We start from the raw sequence: 26,637 nt of genomic DNA on the forward strand, positions 1-26,637 counted from the left end.
TAGTTGTTGAAATCTAATTTATTCCTCACACTAACAAACACACATCCAGCAGAGAGCCTACAGTATTTCTAAGTGCTCGTGGGAAAATGCAAATCAAATAAGAATCTTTCTGGTTTACAAACTTCATTTCTGGCTGTCCAGATTATTGCTGTCGTTATTGCTGAATGCATGTTGTCATGCAGACAAGATGGCGGTCTGGTGTTGGTACAGAGGCGTACCGCGGTCATGAAAGGAGGCGCGGTCACTCAAACTTGATCCCCTGGGCGAGCGGGAGATCCTTGCTGTAGTTGATGGTGCAGGTGGAGCGCCTCATGTACTGCTTCCACGAGTCGCTGCCAGACTCTCGGCCTCCGCCCGTGTGTTTCTCTCCGCCGAACGCCCCGCCGATCTCGGCGCCGCTGGTGGGAATGTTGACGTTGACGATGCCGCAGTCGGAGCCCTTGGGGCCGAGCCAGCGGAAGACCCGCCCCATGTCCTTGGTGAAGATGCTGCTGGACAGGCCCTGCTTCACCTCGTTGTTCCAGGCGAACGCCTCGTCCTCGCTGGTGAACTTGAGCACGTAGAGGATGGGCACGAAGGTTTCCGTGTGGACCACCGTGGAGTCGTGGGGCAGCCCGGTGATGATGGTGGGCTCCACGTAGTTCCCGGGGCGGTCCATCACTTTCCCGCCACAGACCACGGTGCCGCCCTGCTGCTTGGCCCGCTCGATGGCGGCCAGGTATTGCTGCACGGCCTGCTCGGTGTGCAGAGGGCCGTACAGCGTGCTGGGATCCCAGGGGTCTCCGATGCGGACTTGCTTGTAGGCTTTGACGATCCTCTCGATCACCGCGTCGTGGAGGCTCTTGTGCAGCATCAGCCGCCTGGTGGTGGTGCAGCGCTGGCCGGCGGTCCCGACCGACGCAAAGACGGCGGACGGCACCACCAGGTCCAGGTCGGCGTCCTCGAACACGATGATGGCGTTGTTCCCACCCAGCTCCAGCAGCTGGCGCCCGAACCGCTCCTGCACCATCATGGCCACCATCTTGCCGACTTGGGTGCTGCCGGTGAACGACAACAGATTCACCCGCTCGTCCTTGGCCATGGCGCTGCCGATGTCGGCGCCCCCGCAGGTCATGGAGCAGATGGCGCCCGGGAGGTCGTTCCGCTCCAGCACCTCGGCCACGATCTTGGTGACGGCCACGCTGGTGAGGGGCGTGGTCGGGGCTCCTTTCCAGAGGCAGACGTTGCCGCATATCAGAGCCAGGGCGTTGTTCCATCCGTAGACGGCCACGGGGAAGTTGAAGGCCGTGATGACGCCCACCAGACCCACGGGGTTCCACTGTTCGATGAGGGCGTGGCCCGGTCTTTCGGAGGGCAGGACCGGCCCGCCGATCATCCTGGACAGTCCTACGGCGTAATCGCACACGTCGACGTACTCCTGGACCTCTCCCACGCCCTCCACGTAGATCTTCCCCATCTCCAGGGACACCAAGCGGCCCAGAACGTTGATTTTCTTCCTCAGCGCGTCTCCGATCTGCCGGACGATCTCTCCTCTCTTGGGCGCGGGAATGTCGGCCCACGTCGTCCAGGCTTCCTTCGCCTTCTGGACCGTTTCTTCGTACTCCGCCATGGTGGCTTGGGCCACTCGGGCGATGGGCTGGTTGTTGGCGGGGCAGTAGGAGGTGACCGCCTCACCGCTGCCTCCCCAGCGGCCGTTGTAGACGCCGGGGTTGTCCTCGGAGAGACCCAGCTCCTTCAGCCAGGCGTACTCAGGCTGAGCGATGAGGAGAGCCGACATACCTGCGGACTGCTGGCGGTGGACAGACGGGAAGATCCTCCTCAACAGGAGCCTGCTGGGCTGGGCGATGGTCAGGGTGAGGCAGCGCTGCATGAGTGCTGCCAGTAAACAAACAAAAAAGCGGTTTTAAGTTATAGTTAACCTACAGTTCCCATACATTCATTCACTTGTGGCGGCTTGGCACACATTTTTATGCCACAAATTTTTTTTTCGGAATTTGGCCGCACAATTAATCGACTACATGTTTGCAAGTAAACACTAGCATATAAGTACAAGCTTGCAATTAAATAACTAGCATATAAGTACAAGTTTGCAAGTAGTAAATACTAGCATTTAAGTACATGTTTGCAAGTAAATACTAGCATACAAGTACAAGTTTGCAAGTAGTAAATACTAGCATATAAGTACATGTTTGCAAGTAGTAGATACTAGCATATAAGTACAAGCTTGCAAGTAAATACTAGCATACAAGTACAAGCTTGCAAGTAAATACTAGCATACAAGTACATGTTTGCAAGTAAATACAATGTATACACACACATATATATATATATATATATATATATATATATATATATATATATATATATATATATATATATATATATATATATATATATATATATATATATATATATATATATATATATATATATATATATATATATATATAGCGCGGCCCCCAGCCAAATTGTTTTACTCCAATGCGGCCCGGAGTCAAAAAGTTTGGGGACCCCTGGCATAGATCCAACGAATCGATGACTAAATTAATCGCCAACTATTTTTATAATCGATTTTAATCGATTAGTTGTTGCAGCCCTACTGCTAATACGTAGCATTAGTTGAAAAGTCACCCGCTAGAGAATGAAGAGTGCTTGAAACTCTGCATGTCAACATCTCCGACCGGTGCCACACCAACAAAATGCCCAAGCAACCATTTCCACATCAACACCGTATGAAACAAATAGTCAACAACAGAAGGAGGCAGGAACCTACCACATAGCGAAGGACATACACTATTTGATTTCCTATTATGCAGCTCATTGTTATTTGACACTTATTGAAATATCTTGTGTGACATCATGCACAAAAGTGCACTTTATTTGTTTTAAACTATTGTAGTGGCGTTCTGTACAAAAAGTGCACTTTAATTTAGTGTTTTGAATATGTCATCTTAGTGACATCATGCACAAAAGTGCACTAATAGCTTGTCTTAAAATGTCTCTGACAATCTTGCACTTTGTTTTGGAAATGACATGAATGTTTGTGCCACTGCTTAATAACTGTTTAATAAATACACTTTTGCTAAATTTACTTAGTTGTGATTTCCCTCTCTGCATGAAAGTTTAAAATGAGCATATATTAATGCAGTATGAAGAAGAATGTTTGAATGTAGACACATAGAATCATCATACTGCTGTGATTATAGATGTCGTTGTGGCTTGTACAGCCCTTTGAGACACTTGTGATTTAGGGCTATATAAATAAACATTGATTGATTGATTGATTGATATGCATTAAGTGTTCATTCAAGGCTAAGGCAAAATATGGAGATATATATTGTGTATCGTGACATGGCCTAAAAATATCGAGGTATTAATAAAAGGCCATATCGCCCAGCCCTACACCACAGTGTTTGGAATAGAAACAACTCTTGTATTGGAGCTCATTAGGTGGTGCAGGCCACCATAATGTGCAACAATTGTTTTCAATGCAAACAAAACTGAACAGATTCACATACACCTTATATTTCTCAATCTACGTACACATTAACTCCATACTGTGGTTTCCTGCAGCAATGAGCAACATATAAATTACATACTGGAAGTTTGAAAACCAAAATATGTGTTAACACCAGACTTGAACTGCTTGTATTCCATCATTACAGCTATAGAATAAGTGGCAAATAAATTAAATCTAATCTTCACTGTCTGTATCAAATCTAGGGATGGGAATCGAAAACCCGTTCTTGTTCAAACCGGTTCCCAGCGTATCAATTCCTTGGAATCACTTTTTTTCCTTTAACGATTCTTCCGGGTGGGGATGACGTCATTATGTAAAGTGAGATATGTCAAGCCTTTTTATTTGTTATAATTGTGATCCACATGGCTTAGTTTTTAAACCTCATATTTTCTGACATTTCCAATTCAAGCAAGCCATAATCATCAAAATTATAACCAATAAAGGCTTGACTTATCTCACTTTGCATGTAATAAGTTAATATCACCTGTTACATTCTTGTGTAATTTGCACATGATTAAATTGTACAGAAGAATAGCAATTTCTTATATTTATTTACAAGAAAGCATTTTTTTTGTCATCTATACCAGTGGTCCCCAACCTTTTTGTAACTGCGGACCGGTCAACGCTTGAACATTTGTCCCAAGCGTGTCATAAAAAAATACAATCATGTGTGCTTACAGACTGTGTGGTCTATATTGATATATAATGTAGGAACCAGAAATATTAACAACAGAAAGAAACAACCCTTTTGTGTGAATGAGTGTAAATATATATATATACTAGGGCTGCAACTACCGATTAATTTGATAATCGATTAATCTGTCGATTATTACTTCGATTAATCGATTAATAATCGGATTAAAAAAGACAAACTACATTTCTATCCTTTCCGGTATCTTATTGAAAAAAAAAACTGCATACTGGCACCGTACTTATTTTGATTATTGTTTCTCAGCTGTTTGTACATGTTGCAGTTTATAAATAAATGTTTATAAAAACTTTTTTTCTTTAAATATATAACAAATTTAAAAAAAAGCCTCCGTGCATGCGCATAGCATAGATCCAACAAATCGATGACTAAATTAATCGGCAACTGTTTTTATAATCAATTTAATCGATTAGTTGTTGCAGCCCTAATATACACACACACACATATTTTTGCATTCTATTTTAGTTACTTTATTGAGTTTACAACCCCCTGGTGTAGTTTTGTACTGTTTCTGTACTTGTTTGATTATTATTATTTCTTGATTGTATGTAAATGTTGCATATTATAAATAAAGGTTTATAAAAAAATAAAAAACAAGAATGGGGGATCGCTACGGTAGCCGAGAAAGGTCAGAAAAGCAAACGCAACAAGTCAAATCTTAAATCACAGGTGTGAAACTCAGGGCAAGATCTGGCCTGCCACATTATTTTATGTTTCAATAAAGGACCTTATCTTGTCTAAACAAAAACAAAAATAGAATACCAAGTTATTTTCAAAATAAAATACTGTATAATAAAAACTAAGGCAGGAAACCCAGTTGCTGTGTGTATGTAATCTAATCCCAACTCCATCGTTTAAGTCTGCTAACTTAAAATGACTTAGACTACTTTAAAAAGTGTACATGGTGTCAGAGCTAGCACGTTTAGCAGCAACAAGTGTCATGTCGCCCAGGTTCGTCCACCGTGACGTGACTCAAGGTCTCGCGTGTCCAACTCGCTTCCCACGCCGTGCATATTTATGACAACAGTCTCATATTCGCTTTCAAACACTTGCAAGTGAGTTCAAGAAGGTTCACGACTGGGCTTTTTTTTCGACTTACTTTGCCGTGAAATCCGCAGGTCCACGTCCACTGGAGAACACGCAGCGATTTTTTTCTGTCCCCTGATTTATACGTCACTGCACCTGCCCCGCCCCGCCCCTTGCTGCTCTCTGATTGGACAGCTGGCTGTGACGCGCACTGTTGGCGCCCTGCTCCGCGACAGTAGTCCTCCATGCTAGCGCCGTTCTTTTGTTGTGATTAGCCGTCCGGCGGTTGTAAGGTTTGCCATAATAACCCACGTTGTTCCACAAAGGCGCTGTCGAGAACAGTCCGAAGATGAGCGGCGGAGTGTACGGTGGAGGTGAGTGGTCTTTAATGCCCTCTAAAATGAATTGGCTACCCATATAGCGGTAGCGTTGTTATAGTTGGCTAAGTAACGTGCTACCCGTTAGCTTTACGGTTGGAACGTGCGACTTTTATTTATCAAAGCTCAACACATGTTTGTAGTTTCAATTATGTTACGCGCAATAGATTATTTTTGGTTCAAACATCATCTGTGTTGGATAGTGAACAAGTTGGCGCAATGGAATGAATGAAAGTGAGACGAGCGGAACTTTGCTTTGCTCATGTAGAGACGCTTAAACTTACCCGTAGCAAACATTAACATCAAATTTATTGCAGTGTATCATAACACAATGGTTTACTTACGGTGAACTATGGGGCAAACACTTTAAATGCTCTTTAATCAAAAACAGAGTAAGTGTAACAACAGGAATTGTTTTTTTTGTGTTTTTATGTAGGACACGGACGCATTTGAGTGACGGACTGGAGGCCATATTGAGTGTTTCAAAAATAAATAAAAAACATTAAAATAAATGCAACGTGTGGTAGCAAAACTCACTTGAATGTTGGGGCTGGAACTAATCATTTTAATACAAGGGTCACTTTTAATGTACACATTCATTGCTTCAAAACCGTAGGACGTTTCGCCAAGGTGGGCTGGTTGAACCCCGGAAATTATGTCATAACACGCTGACCAATCACAGCTGTCCCCTCCCCCCCAAAAAACATAAAATAAATGCAACGTGTGGTAGCAAAACTCACTTGAATGTTGGGGCTTGAACTAATCATTTTAATACAAGGGTCACTTTTAATGTACACATTCATTGCTTCGAAACCGTAGGACATTTCGCCAAAGTGAGCTGTGTGAACCCCGGAAATTATGTCATAACACGCTGACCAATCACAGCTGTTCCCTCCCCAAAATAAAAAAAACATAAAATAAATGCAAACTCACTTGGATGTTGGGGCTTGAACTAATCATTTTAATACAAGGGTCACTTTTAATGTACACATTCATTGCTTCAAAATCGTAGGACGTTTCGCCAAGGTGGGCCATGTCAACCCCGAAAATGATGTCATAACACGCTGACCAATCACAGCTGCCCCCCCCCCCCCAAAAAAAAACAAACCGTAGGAAGTTTTGCCGAACCCCGAAAATGTTGTCATAACACGCTGACCAATCACAGCTGTCTCCCCCCCCCCCCCCCCAAAAAAAAATACATAAAATAAATGCAACGTGTGGTAGCAAAACTCACTTGAATGTTGGGGCTGGAACTAATCATTTTAATACAAGGATCACTTTTAATGTACACATTCATTGCTTCAAAACCTTAGGACGTTTCGCCAAGGTGGGCTGTGTGAACCCCGAAAATGATGTCATAACACGCTGACCAATCACAGCTGTCTCCCACCCCTCCCCCCAAAAAATACATAAAATAAATGCAACGTGTGGTAGCAAAACTCACTTGAATGTTGGGGCTGGAACTAATCATTTTAATACAAGGATCACTTTTAATGTACACATTCATTGATGTCATAACACACTGACCAATCACAGCTGCCCCCCCCCCCAAAAAAAAACATAAAATAAATGCAACGTGTGGTAGCAAATCTCACTTAAATGTTGGGCTGTAACTAATCATTTTAATACAAGGGTCACTTTTAATGTACACATTCATTGCTACAAAACCGTAGGACGTTTCGCCAAGGTGGGCTGGTTGAACCCCGGAAATTATGTCATAACACGCTGACCAATCACAGCTGTCCCCTCCCCCCCAAAAAACATAAAATAAATGCAACGTGTGGTAGCAAAACTCACTTGAATGTTGGGGCTTGAACTAATCATTTTAATACAAGGGTCACTTTTAATGTACACATTCATTGCTTCAAAACCGTAGGACATTTCGCCAAAGTGAGCTGTGTGAACCCCGGAAATTATGTCATAACACGCTGACCAATCACAGCTGTTCCCTCCCCAAAATAAAAAAACATAAAATAAATGCAAACTCACTTGGATGTTGGGGCTTGAACTAATCATTTTAATACAAGGGTCACTTTTAATGTACACATTCATTGCTTCAAAATCGTAGGACGTTTCGCCAAGGTGGGCCATGTCAACCCCGAAAACGATGTCATAACACGCTGACCAATCACAGCTGTCCCCCCCCCCCCAAAAAAAAAAACAAACCGTAGGAAGTTTTGCCGAACCCCGAAAATGTTGTCATAACACGCTGACCAATCACAGCTGTCCCCCCCCCCCCAAAAAAAAAATACATAAAATAAATGCAACGTGTGGTAGCAAAACTCACTTGAATGTTGGGGCTGGAACTAATCATTTTAATACAAGCATCACTTTTAATGTACACATTCATTGATGTCATAACACACTGACCAATCACAGCTGTCCCCCGCCCCAAAAAAACCATAAAATAAATGCAACGTGTGGTAGCAAATCTCACTTAAATGTTGGGCTGTAACTAATCATTTTAACACAAGGGTCATTTTTAATGTACACATTCATTGCTTCAAAACCGTAGGACGTTTCGCCAAAGTGGGCTGTGTGAACCCCGGAAATTATGTCATAACACGCTGACCAATCACAGCTGTTTCCCCCCCCAAAAAAAACATAAAATAAATGCAACGTGTGTTAGCAAAACTCACTTAAATGTTGGGCTGTAACTAATCATTTTAACACAAGGGTCACTTTTAATGTACACATTCATTGCTTCAAAATCGTAGCCAAGGTGGGCTGTGTGAACCCCCTCCCTGTCCCCGTCTAACCTGATTATTAGTTTCAGGGAGAGGGTCTCAAGGTGACTAATAAAAGTTCATCTTTGCTTCTGTGGGCCTAAGACAATTATCTCAGTTTTGTCTGAGTCGAGCTGAAGGAAATGGTTTTGTCCCAAATATGTCGCACCAAGTCAGGGCGCTCCAGCTTACTGTATAATAGACTGTATTTATATTATTCACATGTGAATAATGCTGTATAATAGACTGTATTTATTAGGGCTGCGAATCTTTGGGTGGCCCACGATTCGATTCGATTCAATATCGATTCTTGGGGTCACGATTCGATTCAAAATCGATTTTTTTCGATTCGACGCGATTCTCGATTCAAAAACGATATTTTCCCGATTCAAAAATATTCTCTATTCATTCAATGCATAGGATTTCAACAGGATCTACCCCAGGCTGCTGACATGCAAGCAGAGTAAATAAAATTAAAAAAATCGATTTAAAAAAAAAAAGAGAGAATCGATTCTGAATCGCATAACGTGAGAATCGCAATTCGAATTCGAATCGATTTTTTTCCCACACCCCTAGTATTTATGTTATTCACATGTGAATAATGCTGTATAATAGACTGTATTTATATTATTCACATGTAGAAAATACCTTATTGTTTATTGTGAGCGAACTGTGGTGCTGAATTTCCCCCAGGGATCAATAAAGTACTTTCTATTCTATTACCCTTGACCTCACTGAAGACCAGCAGGGTTGAACACGGCTTTGAATGCATTAGTGGCACCTTGTACTTTTGCTTTTTACTTTTACTGCACCTCGCACTAATTCTTATACGTTGTCTCCTTTCTCCAGACGAGGTGGGAGCGCTGGTGTTCGACATTGGCTCCTACTCCGTGAGAGCTGGCTATGCGGGAGAGGACTGTCCCAAAGTAAGTACTGATTTTCACCACTGACCCAATTCAGCGTGCCCTTTTTTTTCTTTTTCCGAGCGTCTCCATCCATTCTCTGGGGATGGGCTAGTGATGCCGAGAAATGGGGTCCGTCCCCCAGGAGATGGACAGCAGAAATAGAGTTGGGATCATTCCAGATCTTTTATACCTGGATATGTGTGTTTTTTACTGGTACATACCATACCAACTTTATTTATAAAGCCCTTTAAAAACAACCACAGTTGAAGAACAAAGGGGTGTACACCACAAAGAAATACAGGCAAAGGACAGACTAAAAAATAACATTTAAAACAGAGGTAAAATACACATTGAAAAAGCAAAAAAAAAAAAAAGGTATCAAACTCATTTGCCCGCCACATCATTTTATGTAGCCCCTGTAATGCTGCAGATGTGCGTACTTTTTAGTGAAAATAATTAGTGCTTTCCATTTTTGACAAAAAATGTACGGCATGCAATTGTATGTCTTTAAAACTTTTATATTATCTAATGAAAAGTGTGGCCCTTGGTACATTCTAAAAACACTATTAAACAAAAAAAAAAGTGGAATAAAAGAGCAAATAGTTGTAATGTTGACTCTAATAACACAAAGCTGCCATGCATGCTGTTTTTTTTAACTTAAAAACTGTCATTACTTGAAAAATAATAATGAATAAAAATCAATGTTGTTATGAATTATTGGCCTATTTAAGGCTCCAATTACTTCACATCAAATATTCCACTTTGAAATATTTTTTGGGGGGGGATATTGCATATTTTGTGTGTTTGCCATGTAAACAAATGTTTTCTTTGAGTAAAAAGGGCATTGAAAAAAAAAAAGCATGAACAAATAATAAAAACATATAATCGACTGATAAAGCTGAAGTTGTTACATTTAAGTGTGAAAGTTAAAAAAATGTATGCCTTATTTTTGACACTTTTTTTGTAAAGAACTGTCATTGCTCAAAAATAATAATTAAGTAAAATCTATTTTATGATGATTATGACCTATTTAAAGTTTCACTTACAATTATTCTTTTATATATATACTGTATATGTGCATGTATATCCATCCATTTTCTACCGCTCGTCCCTTTCGGGGTGGCGGGGGGCGCTGGAGCCTATCTCAGCTGCATTCGGGCGGAAGGCGGGGTACACCCTGGACAAGTCGCCACCTCATCACAGGGCCAACACAGACAGACAGACAACATTCACACTCACGTTCACACACTAGGGCTGTGCATGTATATGTGTATGCATATATGTACGTATATGTAAATATGTACATATATATGTGTGTATATGTATATATGTCTCTTTACAACCAGGGCAAAGGGTTGGTGCTTGAGCAGTGTTTATATATATATATATACATTAATAGAAATAAACTAAAACAAATATATATTAATAGAAATAAACTAAAAATATATATATATATCAAATAGAAATAGAAATACACTTAAAAAAACATGTATATAAAAAATGTACACATATATAACTAAGAAATATATAAAATATAAATATAATTGTATATTTATATTTTTTTATATATATATATGTATATATATATATATATATATATATATTGTATTTGTTAAAAAAAAAAGGAAACATTTCAAAGGTTTGTACCCCTTGAAATAGAGGTGACGCGCTGAAGATCTTTGTTTTGCTCTGGCCCAGGCCGACTTCCCCACGGTGATAGGTGTGACCATTGACCGCGAGGACGGCACCACTCCCATGGAGACGGATGGCGACAAAGGCAAGCAGAGCGGCACCACTTACTTCATCGACACCAACCAGCTGAGGATCCCCAGGGAGAACATGGAGGTCATGTCCCCCCTCAAGAACGGCATGAGTGAGTATCGGCGCTGCCAAGTACAACAGAAAGTCATTTGCTCTGCGGTGCAGTGCGACTGCCGGCGTACTACTCGACCGCAGAGGGAATCGCGACGATTGGTCGACAGAGAATCGTCACCAGGAACTCAAAACACGCCTTTTCTCAATGAAGGACGTGAAACGCTGGATTAGAGATGTGACCTTTGTGAACAAGTCGAGTCTTTTGAACGGTAAAAACTGATTACCAGTTGGGAGCCGTTCATTTGGGAGCTTATTTTTGTACGCACATGCAAATGTATAGTGTTGGCAATTTCCCACTCTCCACATGCGGCAACTGGACTAGAAATGAGTTCGGGTTAAAGAAAACTTAGTAGCATTTCAAATAAAACTATATATTTTTTACAGATACAAATATTGAAATACATATATATTTAAAAGAATAATTGTATTTATTATTTTCTTTTATCTATTTATTTTTATTTGAATTCACTTTTCAGATTCAATATTCTTAAGAATAGTAGTTTAAGCGTAGACATGAGTAGTACAAATTATATATGTGTATAAGTATATATATATATATATATATTTTATATAATTTTTAATTGTATTTATTTTCGTTTGGATTCATTTTTTAAGTTCATTATCCTAAAGTAGTGGTGTCCACACTAGGACCCACGGGCCAAGTTGGCAGACGTCTTCAAAGTGGCACGCGAGACATCATGGGTTTAATAAGGATCCTTGCCTGCAGGGAGATTGCATTCATTTTAAAAGTCTAAAATTTTGTTGCTGCTATTTTGTCTCCATCTAGTGGACAACATTAATTTTTCTGTTCAATTATCTTATATAATGCCCGAAATTTGCAGCATTTATTTATAAGACCCAATGCAAACGACCTTCCCTAGTCATGGTGCAACAAAAAAAAAATCAAACCAACACAAAATGTCAACAGACATGGTCACTAAAGTACGTGGATATCATTAAAAAAACGTCCAATCACTGTAAAAAAAAAAAAAATAATTACATCCATTACAAATCTGATGGGAAAAATGCAAAACTTTCGCGCCACATTTATCCATGTTTGGTGCATTTTAGCTGCTTGATATTTCTGATTGATTACAAAACTTTAAGAAGGTTCTAATGGAAGTAAACGAGGTAGGAGTCGAACTTTCACATACTCTTAATATCCAATTATATTAATTACATATCCATTATATTAATATAATATGTACACATATATGTATAGGCTCTCTCTCTCTCTCTCTCTCTATAAATATATATATTATAGTTACTTTGGCCCTTAATTCAAGCATACACACACACCTCGTATGGTAGTATAATTTTGTATTGACATTTTTATTATGTCCTCATTTTTATTGTAGTGCATTTTATTCGTACTTATTATTTGTTTAGGTATTTTATATAATGTTAAAATGTGACAAATTCAAATTGATGTCACTGCCAAAACATGGAAATATGGCACCGCCTTATGGAATGTTTACAATGAAAACACAGCTAAAATACAATTATAGCCAATATTTTAGAATAATTCCCACCAATGCAGTAATATTTGTGTAAATTCAAATTTTATGACCCATTTTATCTTGATTAAAAAAAAAACTATAATTAGGAGCCAGTCTTCTGAACAAAAACAATGGATGCGACGACCTTCAAAGAGCCATAAATCCAATCTCCGCGCTGCATGTCTGTTGCTGTCCTTGTAGTCATGTTTGCGTGACGTCACACCGTTTAAGTAACCAGGGAACAACACACCCAACTTCACAGAACTCAACTGTGCCACTTTTGGTGGAAATGTGTCTCCAGTCCTTCATAGTGATGCTTGACAGCACGTAAATCTAGCCCAGTTGGAGCAGGAAGAAAACCACAAACGCTGACCTCGATGACATCAGCACGAGGGTCTGTGGAGATGGAACTATTTTGAGGTGACTGTGACACCAATCTGAATCGCAGCACAGCGACGTTGTGGGACCTCGGCCTCCCGAGGCGGACTGACCTGGAACACGCTGCTCAAATTAGCATCTATAAAAGCTTCTCATTGCTCTATTTTACTGGACTGATCTGAGCCAGTGGAGACAATGAAATAAACAGTATTTGAAAGAAAGTCATGTTTAGATTGTTCTGTCTGTAGTGCAGACAGAACAGAACAAGTTTACATACACTTGTAAAGAACATAATGTCATGGCTGTCTTGAGTTTCCAATCATTTCTACAACTCTTATTTTTTTGTGATAGAGTGTTTGGAGCACATACTTGTTTGTGCTTCTACCAAAAGCGCCTTATTGCAGTGCAACGTGCCAAGGGACATGTAACCAAATATTAACATTGCTGTATGTATACTTTTGACCCAGAAGATTTGGTCACATTTTCAGTAGACCCATAATAAATTCGTAAAAGAACCAAACTTCATTAATGTTTTTTTGTGACCAACAAGTATGTGCTCCAATCAGTCTATCGCAAAAAAATAAGAGTTGTAGAAATGATTGGAAACTCAAGACAGCCATGACATTACGTCCTTCACAAGTGTATGTCAACTTTTGACCACGACACGAAAACACTCAAACATCCATCCATCCATTTTCTCCCGCTTGTCCCTTTCGGGGTCGCGGGGGGTGCTGGAGCCTATCTCAGCTGCATTCGAGCGGAAGGCGGGGTACACCCTGGACAAGTCGCCACCTCATCACAGGGCCAACACAGATAGACAGACAACACTCACATTCACACACTAGGGACCATTTAGTGTTGCCAATCAACCTATCCCCAGGTGCATGTCTTTGGAGGTGGGAGGATATATATATGTATATGTATATGTATATATATATATATATATATTAGGTCTGCAACTAACGATTAATTTGATAATCGATTAATCTGTCGATTATTACTTCGATTAATCGAAGTAATAATCGGATAAAAGAGGCAAACTACATTTCTATCCTTTCCAGTATTTTATTGAAAAAAACCAGCATACTGGCACCATACTTATTTTGATTATTGTTTCTCAGCTGTTTGTACATGTTGCAGTTTATAAATAAAGGTTTATTTAAAAAAAAAAAAATTATTTTTTTTTTTTAAAAGCCTCTGCGCATGCGCATAGCATAGATCCAACGAATCGATGACTAAATTAATCGGCAACTATTTTTATAATCGATTTTAATCGATTTAATCGATTAGTTGTTGCAGCCCTAATATATATATATATATATATATATATATATATATATATATATATATATATATATATATATATATATGTACCGGTGTATATATATATTTTATAAATTTTATATATATTTTATAAATGTATAGGGCAGCACGGTGGAACAGGGGTTAGTGCATGTGCCTCACAATACGAAGGTCCTGGGTTCGATCTTGGGATATATGTGTGTATATATGCATGTATGTATATATTGTGTAAAAATGTGTGTGTGTGTGTGTGTGTGTGTGTGTGTGTGTGTGTGTGTGTGTGTGTGTGTGTGTGTGTATATATACATACCGTAATTTCCGGACTATAAGCCGCACCTGACTATAAGCCGCACCAGCTAAATTTAGGGGAAAATACAGATTGCTCCATATATAAGCCGCACCCGACTATAAGCCGCAGGGTTTTGATGTGTAATTACCGTAGTATATAGGGGTTCCTGCTACCACGGAGGGGATTGTCGGGACAGAGATGACTGTTTGGGAACGCAAAGCGTCCCATTTATTAACAATAAATCTTTCAATCATTCAATCAAACTTTCACATCTTTGACATGGCGAACAGCATTCGTGCAGAGTACAAATAATACAACGGTGCAAATTAATACAAAGTGCTCGCCTGTACGTTATCAAAATAACCAGCCTACCGGTATATGAAAAGTCAGTCTTTAATCATTGTGTCATCGTCTTCCTCCTGCGTACTAAAACCACCGAAATCCTCTTCGTCTGTGTCGGAGAAGAACAGGCCGTAAATAAGCCGCACCCTTGTATAAGCCGCAGGGACCAGAACGAGGGGAAAAAGTAGCGGCTTATAGTCCGGAAATTACGGTATATATATATACATATATATATATATATGTATATGTGTATATATATATATATATATATATATATATATATGTATGTGTGTATGTATGTATGTATATATATCCTATATATACAGTATATGTATATCCTATACATACAGTATATACATGTTCATATTATATTAATTTAATGGATGAATAATCAATAACAACATTTGTGAAATCATTTTCCCCCATGTTTGTGTTGTCGTGCACTTGTTTATCCCCCTCTCGTCCAACAGTCGAGGACTGGGACAGTTTCCAAGCCATTTTGGACCACACTTACAAGATGCACTTCAAGTCCGAGCCCAGCCTGCATCCAGTACTCATGTCGGAAGCGTCAGTGAGTCACAAGCGTGTTCATTTAAAGCCATATGGCAGTTGTTGTTGTGTCAATTCCACATGACGCCTGGGAGGCTGTGTTTTGTGTCTGCAGTGGAACACGCGAGCAAAACGGGAGAAACTCACCGAGCTGATGTTCGAGCATTACAACATTCCCGCCTTCTTCCTCTGCAAATCCGCCGTGCTTTCTGCGTATCCTTTCTACTGGTAACGAGTCACGTAAAATTCACAGACTCAAGCACGGAGTAACCGCCTCTCAGTAATATGGTTGTTTTCCATCATAACAAAGCAAGCAGGCCTGATAGAAAGCACTAAAAAGTAAGGCGCCACTTTTCAAAATACGCTAGCTCACATTGGATATGCCATATTGGGCGATATGGCTGAAAACTGTACCGTAAGTGTTTTATATCGGTTGATAAAGATAATTATTGATATTTTTATGACCTATGGAAAAAAAAGGAGCAGGAGAAAAATATATTAAACTTTTTTTTTTTTAATGTAACTTCCTCTGATTATAATCACGGCAGAAAGGAAATGTCAACACAAGCATGGACAATAGTCAAACAATGTAAACAAAATAGTAAAATAACATTGAACACTTAATAATAAGCTCTTAAAACGAAGGTGCAAAAGTAAGGAATATGTAAGAAATGCTTCATAAAGTGTAAGAAAATAGTGCTAAGTGTGAAAATGTAAACAGACAGAAACCGGAGTAGAACTATTTTCTGCAGGTTTAGCGTGTAACGGCTGTGTAACATTATTTTGCCCTGTTATTCTTATTTAACCATGGAAAGGAATTTTTGCTATGCAATAATTATTTAAATATTATTATTATATCAGTTGATATAGAGCTTGACAAAAATATATTTTAGTTGAAATGTAACTTCCTGTGATTATAATCCCTCAGCTATCAAGGCGAAAAGGAAATGTCAACACAAGCATGGAAAACACTCAAAAAATGTAAACAAAATAGTAAAATCACAATGAACACTTAACACTAAACTCTTAAAATAAAGGTGCAAAAATAAGGAATATGTAAGAAATGCTTCATAAAGTGTAAGAAAATAGTGCAAAGTGTGAAAATGTAAACAGAGAAACCTGACAAGAACAATTTTCTGCAGGTTTAGTGCTAGGAAATAATGGCTGTGTAACATTATTTTGCCCTGTTATTCTTATTTAACCATGGAAAGGAATTTTTGCTATGCAGTAATTATTTAAATATTATTATTATATCAGTTGATATAGATAATTATTGAAATTTTCTATGAACTATGGAAAATAAGGAGCTTGACAAAAATATATTTTATTTGAAATGTAACTTCCTGTGATTATAATCCCTCAGCTATCAAGACAGAAAGGGAATGTTAACACAAGCATGGAAAACACTCAAACAATGTCAACGAAATATTAAAATCACATTGAACACTTAACAATAAGATCTTAAAAGGAAGGTGCAAAAATAAGGAATATGTAAGAAATGCTTGATAAAGTGTAAGAAAATTGAGGGAAAAATGTAAACATAGAGATACCTGAGAACTATTTTCTGCAGGTTTATTGCCAGGAAAAAATGGCTGTGTAACATTAATTTGCCCTGTTATTCTTATTTAACCATGGAAAGGAATTTTTGCTATGCAGTAATTATTTAAATATTATTATTATATCAGTTGATATAGATAATTATTGAAATTTTCTATGAACTATGGAAAATAAGTAGCTTGACAAAAATATATTTTATTTGAAATGTAACTTCCTGTGATTATAATCCCTCAGCTATCAAGGCGGAAAGGAAATGTCAACACAAGCATGGAAAACACTCAAACAATGTCAACAAAATATTAAAATCACATTGAACACTTAACAATAAGATCTTAGAAGGATGGTGTAAAAATCATGAATATGTAAGAAATGCTTCATAAAGTGTAAGAAAATAGTGCAAAATGTAAACATAGAGAAACCTGAGAAGAACTATTTTCTGCAGGTTTAGTGGCAGGAAGTTACAGCTGTGCTCTAAAGGGTGAGCTAAGGTGGTGTGGTATTAGCGGTCTTGCCTTGCATCATTTACAGACCACATTGGTCTGACCACGGTCCCTTTTGAGAAAATCCAAAAAACTGTCTAGGTGACTTTTCCTCTTTTATCCACAATTTCTTCATTTTGACTTTCTCTTCTCACTCCATGCAAAGAATCAACCAAACTTGATAGCTGGTACTGTCACCCGATTGGCTGTTAGCGTGTCACTCCCACTGATCAGTGATCACTTCCTGCGTTGCTCGGTTACCAGAGAGCGAGTGTTTTTGTTCATGCAACCAACCTTTCTTCTTTTTTTCCCGCTTTTTTCCAACAAAGAAGAACAAAAATTATTGTACATTTTATCGAACACATTTTTTTATTAATATCTATGACGTGTTTATCGCGATATATATTGATATTGTTTTATCGCCCGGCCCTATGCCATAAATATTTACATGCTACTGATTAGCATTAGCGATTTTACATGGCGATTTCAACACCTCCAAATTTGCTAATGAATACAATAAGTACAGTAGGTACAGTATAAACACTCAACAAAAGGCAGGACTGGCACCTTCCACTTAACGGCAAAGACCACTCCCCGCCTAGTGTACTGGTACTGTATCAGTTCCAAAGACCACTCCCCGCCTAGTGTACTGGTACTGTATCAGTTCCAAAGACCACCCCCCGCCTAGTGTACTGGTACTGTATCGGTTCCAAAGTGAAAGGTGCCCTCCCCGGACCTGGGAAGTTGCGTTTGCTTGACTCTGAGAATGTCAGCTTTGCCAACGGGCGATCTACAAGCCTGGTCCTGGACAGCGGCGCCACACACACCACAGCAATACCCGTGCATGATGGCTATGTCCTGCAGCAAGGTGAGCTCTTCTCTCCTTCAACCATTCTGCTTCCATTGCCTGCTTGAAGGAAGTTTGCCACCTACTGGTTTGGAAAAGGAATCTCACATGTGCTATTCATTTAAAGGGCCACACATATTTCCCACTTTTCAGACTTATGTACATTTGTCAGGTTCAAACACTGATGACATTTATTAAACAGACAAGAAGCAAGGAATCATGCTCTATGAGGGGAGACGTTATTGGGCTGTACGCTAGTTACAGATCCAAACTATGCTCCAAAATCCTGCCCACGTGCTTCCTCTATTTATTTGGGAGGTCCCTGGTTACATCACTGAGGCTGTCGCTGAGGGAAGGGGGTAATCTCAACAGCCCCAGTTAGACACAATATATGACTATTGATGAAATGCAAATGTGCTGACACTCGTGATATCGCCCTGTCTCTGCTTTGTCTGCGTCACGGTACTCGATGTTCGGCCTTGGCAGTCAGCCGGCCGAGTCTGGACACAACACTGATACGAGACGACTGGCAATCTTTTGGATTGCCAGCTGTCCCTTTGCACAGATAGAAAAGTACAACTTCAGCACAATTGATAATAACTATAGCAACGGCCCTTAAGCATAAGAGTTGTGTGATAACATATACATAATTATTCTAACAACATTACATGTTTAAAATGTACTCTTGTTCTACCCCACATGGAAGTGTTTTTAACGTATCACTTTAATTTTTAAAATCTTGTGAAAGTTCAGATTCAAGAAGAATTGTGCGAGATCTTTTGAATTTGTCACGTCAGAACTTCATAAATGGCAAAGTGTCGGGTGTCCTGCTGAGTACACCCGTTTGGTTTTTCTTGAGAATAGTGGCCAAAAAGTGTCAGTATTTTTTTTAGCATGTAAGAATAGTGGATCCAAACCAGACTGACATAATATATTCCTAGTTAGACCAGTTACCATAGATCTGGCCCGCCACATTGTTTTATTTGGCCCGGGAAAGCCTGGAAATAATATGCGTAAACAAAGCACTTCATCTTCCTCACTAAACGTATGTTTGTTTGTTTTTTTGACAGAAAAATGAAATGTACTGCGTACAATTTCATGTCTCTTAAACTTTAATGTTATCAAAAGGGACAAGCGGTAGAAAATGGATGGATGGATGGATTAACTTGCAAGAAAAACATTTTAACATACATTCCAATTGTCAAATAAAAAATTATTATCTACATATATGCTTGTAATTTCAAAGCAAGTTATTAATTGCATTGTGCGTAAATCATTTTTAATAATGGAATGCATCGGTAATTGTGTAATATTATGATGAGACGATTATACATGAAAATGTATATATATTCATGGTTACCTGCGGCCCTCTTTGGGCAGCCAGTACTGTGACGTGGCCCTTACAATACTGCCATCTAGTGTCTTGGAAGTGTAACTGCATTGACACCTATGTTACAATAAAACAAGGTATAACGACTGTGCGCAGTTATCATAATCAACTCAATTTCAAATCTTAAAATAACATTTTATATAATCAAAAGATTAACATTTCTTAATGGGGGACTGTGCTATTTTTTTGTTGTTGTCTATCATTCACAGTCTATGTGAAACAAGAACTAATATGTCTTTATTTTTTATGCATTCTAACTTGTAAATAGTCGCTCTCTTCCGCCTATAAAGCTGTCTAAAAAACATCCAAACACCTCCATCATTATTTCATATACTGTAAGTGTGTGTGGCACCACACATATACAGTACATATACAATGACACCATCTTTTTAGATAAAGTGTGTGCCATTTTTTGGCTTTGTTTTCTGTTGGCAGGCATCGTCAAGTCCCCCCTGGCTGGAGACTTCATGAGCATGCAGTGCAGAGAACTTTTCCAGGAGTTGAACGTAGAAATCATCCCTCCGTATATGATCGCGTCAAAGGTGAAGGATGTTGCATTTGTCGCTTATTAGTCGTCGCCCATTTTTAATTGCACACACGTTGTGTGGCGCTGAACTGAAAGAGTAGGATTTCTCTGGTTTTTCGAGTAAAAAGTGGGTGTTGACTATTCCAGGACGGAGTGCGGGAGGGATCGCCGGCCAGCTGGAAGAAGAAGGAGAAGCTACCTCAAGTCACTCGCTCGTGGCATAACTACATGTGTAATGTGAGGATATATATATTTATATACTATAACTACATGTGTAATGTGAGGATATATATATATACTATAACTACATGTGTAATGTGAGGATATATATATATTATATACTATAACTACATGTGTAATGTGAGGAGATATATATATATATATACTATAACTACATGTGTAATGTGAGGATATATATATATTATATACTATAACTACATGTGTAATGTGAGGAGATATATATATATATATATATATATATATATATATATATATATATATGTACTATAACTACATGTGTAATGTGAGGAGATATATATATATTATATACTATAACTACATGTGTAATGTGAGGATATATATATACATACATATATATACTATAACTACTTGTGTAATGTGAAGAGATATATATATATATCTATATATATATATATAATACTATAACTACACGTGTAATGTGAGGATATATATACTATACCTACATGTGTAATGTGAGGATATATATATATACTATAACTACTTGTGTAATGTGAAGATATATATATATACTATAACTACATGTGTAATGTGAGGATATATATATATATACTATATAACTACTTGTGTAATGTGAGGATATATATATATATACTATAACTACATGTGTAATGTGAGGATATATATATATATACAGGGATATATAGTATAACTACATGTGTAATGTGAGGATAGATGTGTGTGTATATATATATATATATATATATATATATATATATATATACATGTGTAATGTGAGGATATACAGTATATACTATAACAACTTGTTTAATGTGAGGATATATATATATATACAGGGATATATAGTATTACTATATGTGTAATGTGAGGATATATATATATATATATATATATATATATATACTATAACTACATGTGTAATGTGAGGATATACAGTATATACTATAACAACTTGTTTAATGTGAGGATATATATATATATATTTATATACAGGGATATATAGTATAACTACATGTGTAATGTGAGGACCACCACACTAAGAAGTTGTACTTCATTTATTTATACTCTGTCTTCCTGCTTACAGTGTGTCATCCAAGACTTCCAATTATTTACTAAAACTATATATGTATATATATATATGCATGTATATACAGTGGGGCAAAAAAGTATTTAGTCAGCCACCCATTGATTGTCAATGGGTGGCTGACTGTATATGTGTATATATATATATATATATATATATATATATATATATATATATATATATATATATATATATATATATATATATATATATATATATATATATATATATATATATATGTATGTATGTATGTGTATACTTCCTGTATTTACACTCTTCCTGCTTACAGTGTGTCATCCAAGACTTCCAGGCGTCGGTGCTGCAGGTGTCTGACTCGCCATATGATGAACAGTAAGACAACACAAAAATACATCCACATTTCACCTGTGTAGTAGTGTGCACTGGGGGTACCATCTATTGCATGTTATTATACTGTATGTTATTGTATGGAGTGTTAATGTAGTGTATGTTATTGTATTGAGTGTTATTATACTGTATGTTATTGTATTGAGTGTTATTATACTGTATGCTATTGTATTGTGTTATTATAGTGTGTTATTGTGTTGTGTTTCATTACACTGTATGCTATTGTATTGTGTGTTATTATAGTGTGTGGTATTGTATAGTAAGTTATTGTATTGTGTGTTATTATAGTGTGTTATTGTATTGGGTGTTATTGTGTTGTGTGTCATTATACTTGACCTGACCCTGCTGAGTGTTTGCACTAACACTGTTGTGTTGTCACAGGGTTGCCGCCCAGATGCCCACCGTGCACTACGAGCTGCCCAACGGCTACAACTGTGACTTTGGGGCGGAGAGGCTGAAGATCCCCGAGGGTCTGTTTGACCCCTCCAACGCAAAGGTGCGCCCGGTGACTTTGTCCTGCTGTGTGTTTCTGTGCCGCAATGACCTTGTGTTGGGGCCGCCAGGGCTTGTCCGGGAACACCATGTTAGGCGTGGGTCACGTGGTGACCACCAGCGTGGGAATGTGCGACATCGACATCCGGCCGGTGAGGATCCACACACACACACACACTTAGTGACCATGACGCTGCAGACAAAGTGTGAGAGGGTGTGTGTTGTGTGTGCCAGGGTCTGTATGGCAGTGTGGTGGTGACCGGGGGAAACACGCTCATCCAGGGCTTCACCGACCGCCTCAACAGAGAACTCTCCCAGAAAACACCCCCGGTGAGCTCCGGACGTCGTCTCCTAGCAACAGACGCCAACATAAACCTTTGTTTTAATCCAGTGTGCCCATCTGTCTTTTGTTGTAGAGCATGCGTCTGAAGCTGATCGCCAACAACACCACAGTGGAGCGTCGCTTCAGTGCCTGGATAGGCGGCTCCATCCTGGCATCACTTGTAAGGACACACAAAGCATCTCTGTCTGGCCTAAATATCCCCTATTATTATAATAGTTAAAGTTAAAGTACCAATAATATCAATATAACACGGCGATTGCAACACCTCCAAATTCAATGAAAACTACAACTAAGATGCACGTTACAATCTAACAGCTGGTGCCTAGTAAGTGCAATACTTACTGTACAAACACTTTGTAGGACTCAACCAAAGACTACTTCCTGACTACAGCGATACGCACTACTGCCATCTGACGTCTTGGAATTGCAACTACATGCAAAGCCATTTGCACTTGCAAATAAAGTTAAAAGTTAAAGTGCCAATGATTGTCACACACACACCAGGTGTGGGGAAATTTGTCCTCTGCATTTGACCCATCCCCTTGTTCACCCCCTGGGAGGTGAGGGGAGCAGTGAGCAGCAGCGGTGGCCGCGCCCGGTAATCATTTTTGGTGATTTAACTCCCAATTCCAACCCTTGATGCTGAGTGCCAAGCAGGGAGGTAATGGGTCCCGTTTTTATAGTCTTTGGTATGACTCGGCCGGGATTTGAACTCACAACCCACCGATCTCAGGGCGGACACAAATGATACGTTAATGTCTGTTGTTTACATGTTAGCATTTAGGCTAGCCAGCATGCTAACGCCAGTCAATTCATCCCATAGACATCTTATAAGGGTACGCAGCATGGAGCGCTACTGCCTACTGGCGCTGACGAGACGCGGGCCGCCATCTTGGAGTGGTGATCCGCTTGTGCAATGAACTGTCAGCGCATTTAATTCATTTTACCTCACTGAATACCACTGATTTTCACGCGCTTTTTTGTCATACGTGTAGCTATGATAAAGGACACGTGTTTTATTATTCATAGTTTGCTTAACAGTAATAGAATATTCTTCTATGCTATAAGTGACCAGACGTCCGAGATCAAAACTGGGAATATAATCCCAGAGAAGGGGGAAAAAAACGGTCAGCTATTTTTAAGTTGAAGAAACAATATGATTAGGTTATATAAACATGCGTATATCCTACATAAACAATGTATGAATACATTAGATATCTATATATTTTAGGGACCTATAGACCAGTGTTTTTCAACCACTGTGCCGCGGTACACTAGTGTGCCGTGAGATAGTCTGGTGTGCCGTGGGAGATTATCTAATTTCACCTATTTGGGTTAAAAATATTATTTGCAAACCAGTAATTATAGTCTGCAAATGATGTGTTGTTGTTGAGTGTCTGTGCTGTCTAGAGCTCGGCAGAGTAACCGTGTAATACTCTTTCATATCAGTAGGTGGCAGCCGGTAGCTAATTGCTTTGTAGATGTCGGAAACGGCGGGAGGCAGTGTGCAGGTAAAAATGTGTCTAATGCTTAAAACAAAAATAAACAAAAGGTGAGTGCCCCTAAGAGAAGGCATTGAAGCTTAGGGAAGGCTATGCAAAACTAAAACTGAACTGGCTACAAAGTAAACAAAAACAGAATGCTGGACGACAGCAAAGACTTACTGTGGAGCAAAGACGGCGTCCACAATGTACATCCGAACATGACATGACAATCAACAATGTCCCCACAAAGGAGGATAAAAACAAATGAAATATTCTTGATTGCTAAAACAAAGTAGATACGGGAAATATCGCTCAAAGGAAGACATGAAACTGCTACAGGAAAATACCAAAAAAAGACCAAAAAAACCCACCAAAATAGGAGCGCAAGACAAGAACTAAAACACTACACACAGGAAAACAGCAAAAAACTCCAAATAAGTCAGGGTGTGATGTGACAGGTGGTGACAGTACACCTACTTTGAGACAAGAGCTATATTGATGCATGCTTGGTTATGCTTTAAAGTCATATCCAACAATTGCGACGACGACTTTTTACTGTCAACTGAGTTTCGTTTTTTAATGATTTCTGCTGGTGGTGTGCCTCCGCATTTTTTCAACGCAAAAAATGTGCCTTGGCTCAAAAAAGGTTGAAAAACACTGCTATAGGCTGTATAGTTTATTCTGTCTTGACACTTTTTATTGATATTTTGTATTACATTCTTCCCTTAAATGATGTTTACAGTGATTGTTTTATATGTATTTTTTATGCATGCTGCTTCGCATAAAAGCGTCTGCTAAATACGTCAACATAAACATATATAAACACCTGAAAGTCTTTATATCAGCTAAAACCACCAATCTGTTTCACTGGATTCAGAATAAAACCAAATTCTGTCTTACCCAACAATGTTAGTATTTGAATATCTGATTGTCTAGTTAGCTAACATATATTACCCCCCGACACAATCTGGACTGTGGTCCTAACTTTTACAATCTTTATTTTCATCATTTATTTCAACTTTTAAGTTATTCAAGTATGACAAATTTTTAAATGTAATTAATTTCATTGACAAGCAATTCTATTACGGTCATGCTCTTGTTTGCTAGTGGCTACGATTTCAGTACTATTGAAGATCTTTGCTCCTTCTCAACTCTGTGGTAATATTCTTTTCACAAAATACAACCAATAGTACGTTAATGTTAAACCTTACTTGTGAAAAGTAATCCCCCAGATTCCTGTTTTCAACAGTCCGCTCATTTGAGCAGGAAAACGCTGAACAACGTCTTTGTTTTCTACCTGTCAACTGTCAGTTTAGCATCTTTGTTTTCTACCTGTCAACTGTCAGTTTAGGCTGCTCGCCGGCCCCCCATCACCACTTCAAGATGGCGGCCCAATTTCTCGCGTCATAGCAGCCAATGCCGCGTCTACTTATAAGTTGTCTATGATTCGTCCCTATCAAAGTGCAGTTATGAATGACGGTGCTTCGATCATTTAATACGTTAAATGGACGGAGGGTCATTAAAAAGTCAATTTTGCATACCATGTTTTGCATATTTGTCACATATTTACTCATTTGACACGTGCTGCTGGTCTTCCAGGGAACTTTCCAGCAGATGTGGATCTCCAAACAAGAGTACGATGAGGGAGGCAAGCAGTGTGTGGACCGGAAGTGCCCTTAATGTGAAAATAATAATGACTCATCCATATCTCCTTTTTGTATCGTTTTTTTTTTTTTTTTGTCAAGCGTGTTACTTTTTTGTGGCTTGTGTTGCGGACGCCAACACGTCTACAAAAATGATATTTTCTAGTCCTCGAGCTCTGGTGCTCGGTGGAAAACGCTCAGCAACAAAAGCTTTTGGTTTGCAAAATGTGTCCCCGGCATTTTTCTACGGAAAACTTTTGAAGCTCAACGTCAATTATGAAGAGTTTTGTCACAACTTTGAGTTGCTTGTAGTCAACTCATCGTAATTAAACTATTTAATTCTTCACCTTTAGTGGATTCATTTTGTTGTATCCTTTATTCATTTGATAGGAAAATTACATACATTTTTTTTGTATTTTTTATTTGAAATATATATTTTTATCACATAAAAATGTCGGCAAAGTATTCCATATTTTGTGTATTTGTCCAAAAAAACAGTTTTGACAAAAAGGGCATAAAAATAACAGATCTGAAGTTAATCTAGAGATGTATGTGTTTAAGTAAAAAAATGGCTTATTTTTAACACTTTGACCTTTTGGGTGCCTGAGAATTTAAGTTGTATTTTTTTACTGTCATTGCTCATAAAATAATAATGAATCAAAATCTATGTTGTAATGAATTATTGAGCTGTTTATGGCTCCAATGATCAC

The 26,637-nt window shown here is 38.7% G+C and overlaps 2 protein-coding genes across 2 annotated transcripts; one reads left to right on the top strand and one right to left on the bottom strand.

The window, feature by feature from the left end:
- Nucleotides 1–5,472, bottom strand: aldh7a1 (aldehyde dehydrogenase 7 family, member A1). Its single transcript, XM_062027835.1, has 2 exons — nt 5,329–5,472; nt 1–1,875 (listed from the first exon to the last, which is right to left on the bottom strand). The coding sequence occupies exon 2, from the start codon at nt 1,868–1,870 to the stop codon at nt 242–244; it is 1,629 nt and encodes a 542-aa protein (XP_061883819.1). The 5' UTR covers nt 1,871–1,875; nt 5,329–5,472; the 3' UTR covers nt 1–241.
- On the top strand, nt 5,465–26,560 carry actl6a (actin-like 6A). The gene is made up of 14 exons (XM_062027836.1): nt 5,465–5,629; nt 9,208–9,284; nt 10,962–11,136; nt 15,419–15,519; nt 15,613–15,710; nt 18,307–18,401; nt 20,206–20,312; nt 20,444–20,533; nt 21,889–21,950; nt 22,347–22,461; nt 22,529–22,609; nt 22,692–22,787; nt 22,874–22,960; nt 25,884–26,560. Exons 1-14 carry the CDS (start codon nt 5,605–5,607, stop codon nt 25,962–25,964), a joined length of 1,290 nt encoding a protein of 429 aa, XP_061883820.1. The 5' UTR covers nt 5,465–5,604; the 3' UTR covers nt 25,965–26,560.
- Nucleotides 26,561–26,637: the final 77 nt, after the last annotated feature.

The sequence above is a fragment of the Entelurus aequoreus genome, linkage group LG19 (assembly GCF_033978785.1).
Source record: "Entelurus aequoreus isolate RoL-2023_Sb linkage group LG19, RoL_Eaeq_v1.1, whole genome shotgun sequence".
NCBI lineage: Eukaryota > Metazoa > Chordata > Actinopteri > Syngnathiformes > Syngnathidae > Entelurus > Entelurus aequoreus.

Coding starts and splice junctions, on each gene's coding strand:
- aldh7a1 (XM_062027835.1), bottom strand. CDS start 1,870: ATGCAGCGCTGCCTCACCCTGACCATCGCCCAGCCCAGCAGGCTCCTG.
- actl6a (XM_062027836.1), top strand. CDS start 5,605: ATGAGCGGCGGAGTGTACGGTGGAG. Junction 15,711..18,306: donor AAATCCGCCGTGCTTTCTGC/GTATCCTTTCTA, acceptor TGAGAATGTCAG/CTTTGCCAACGGGCGATCTA. Junction 20,534..21,888: donor GGCATAACTACATGTGTAAT/GTGAGGATATAT, acceptor TCCTGCTTACAG/TGTGTCATCCAAGACTTCCA.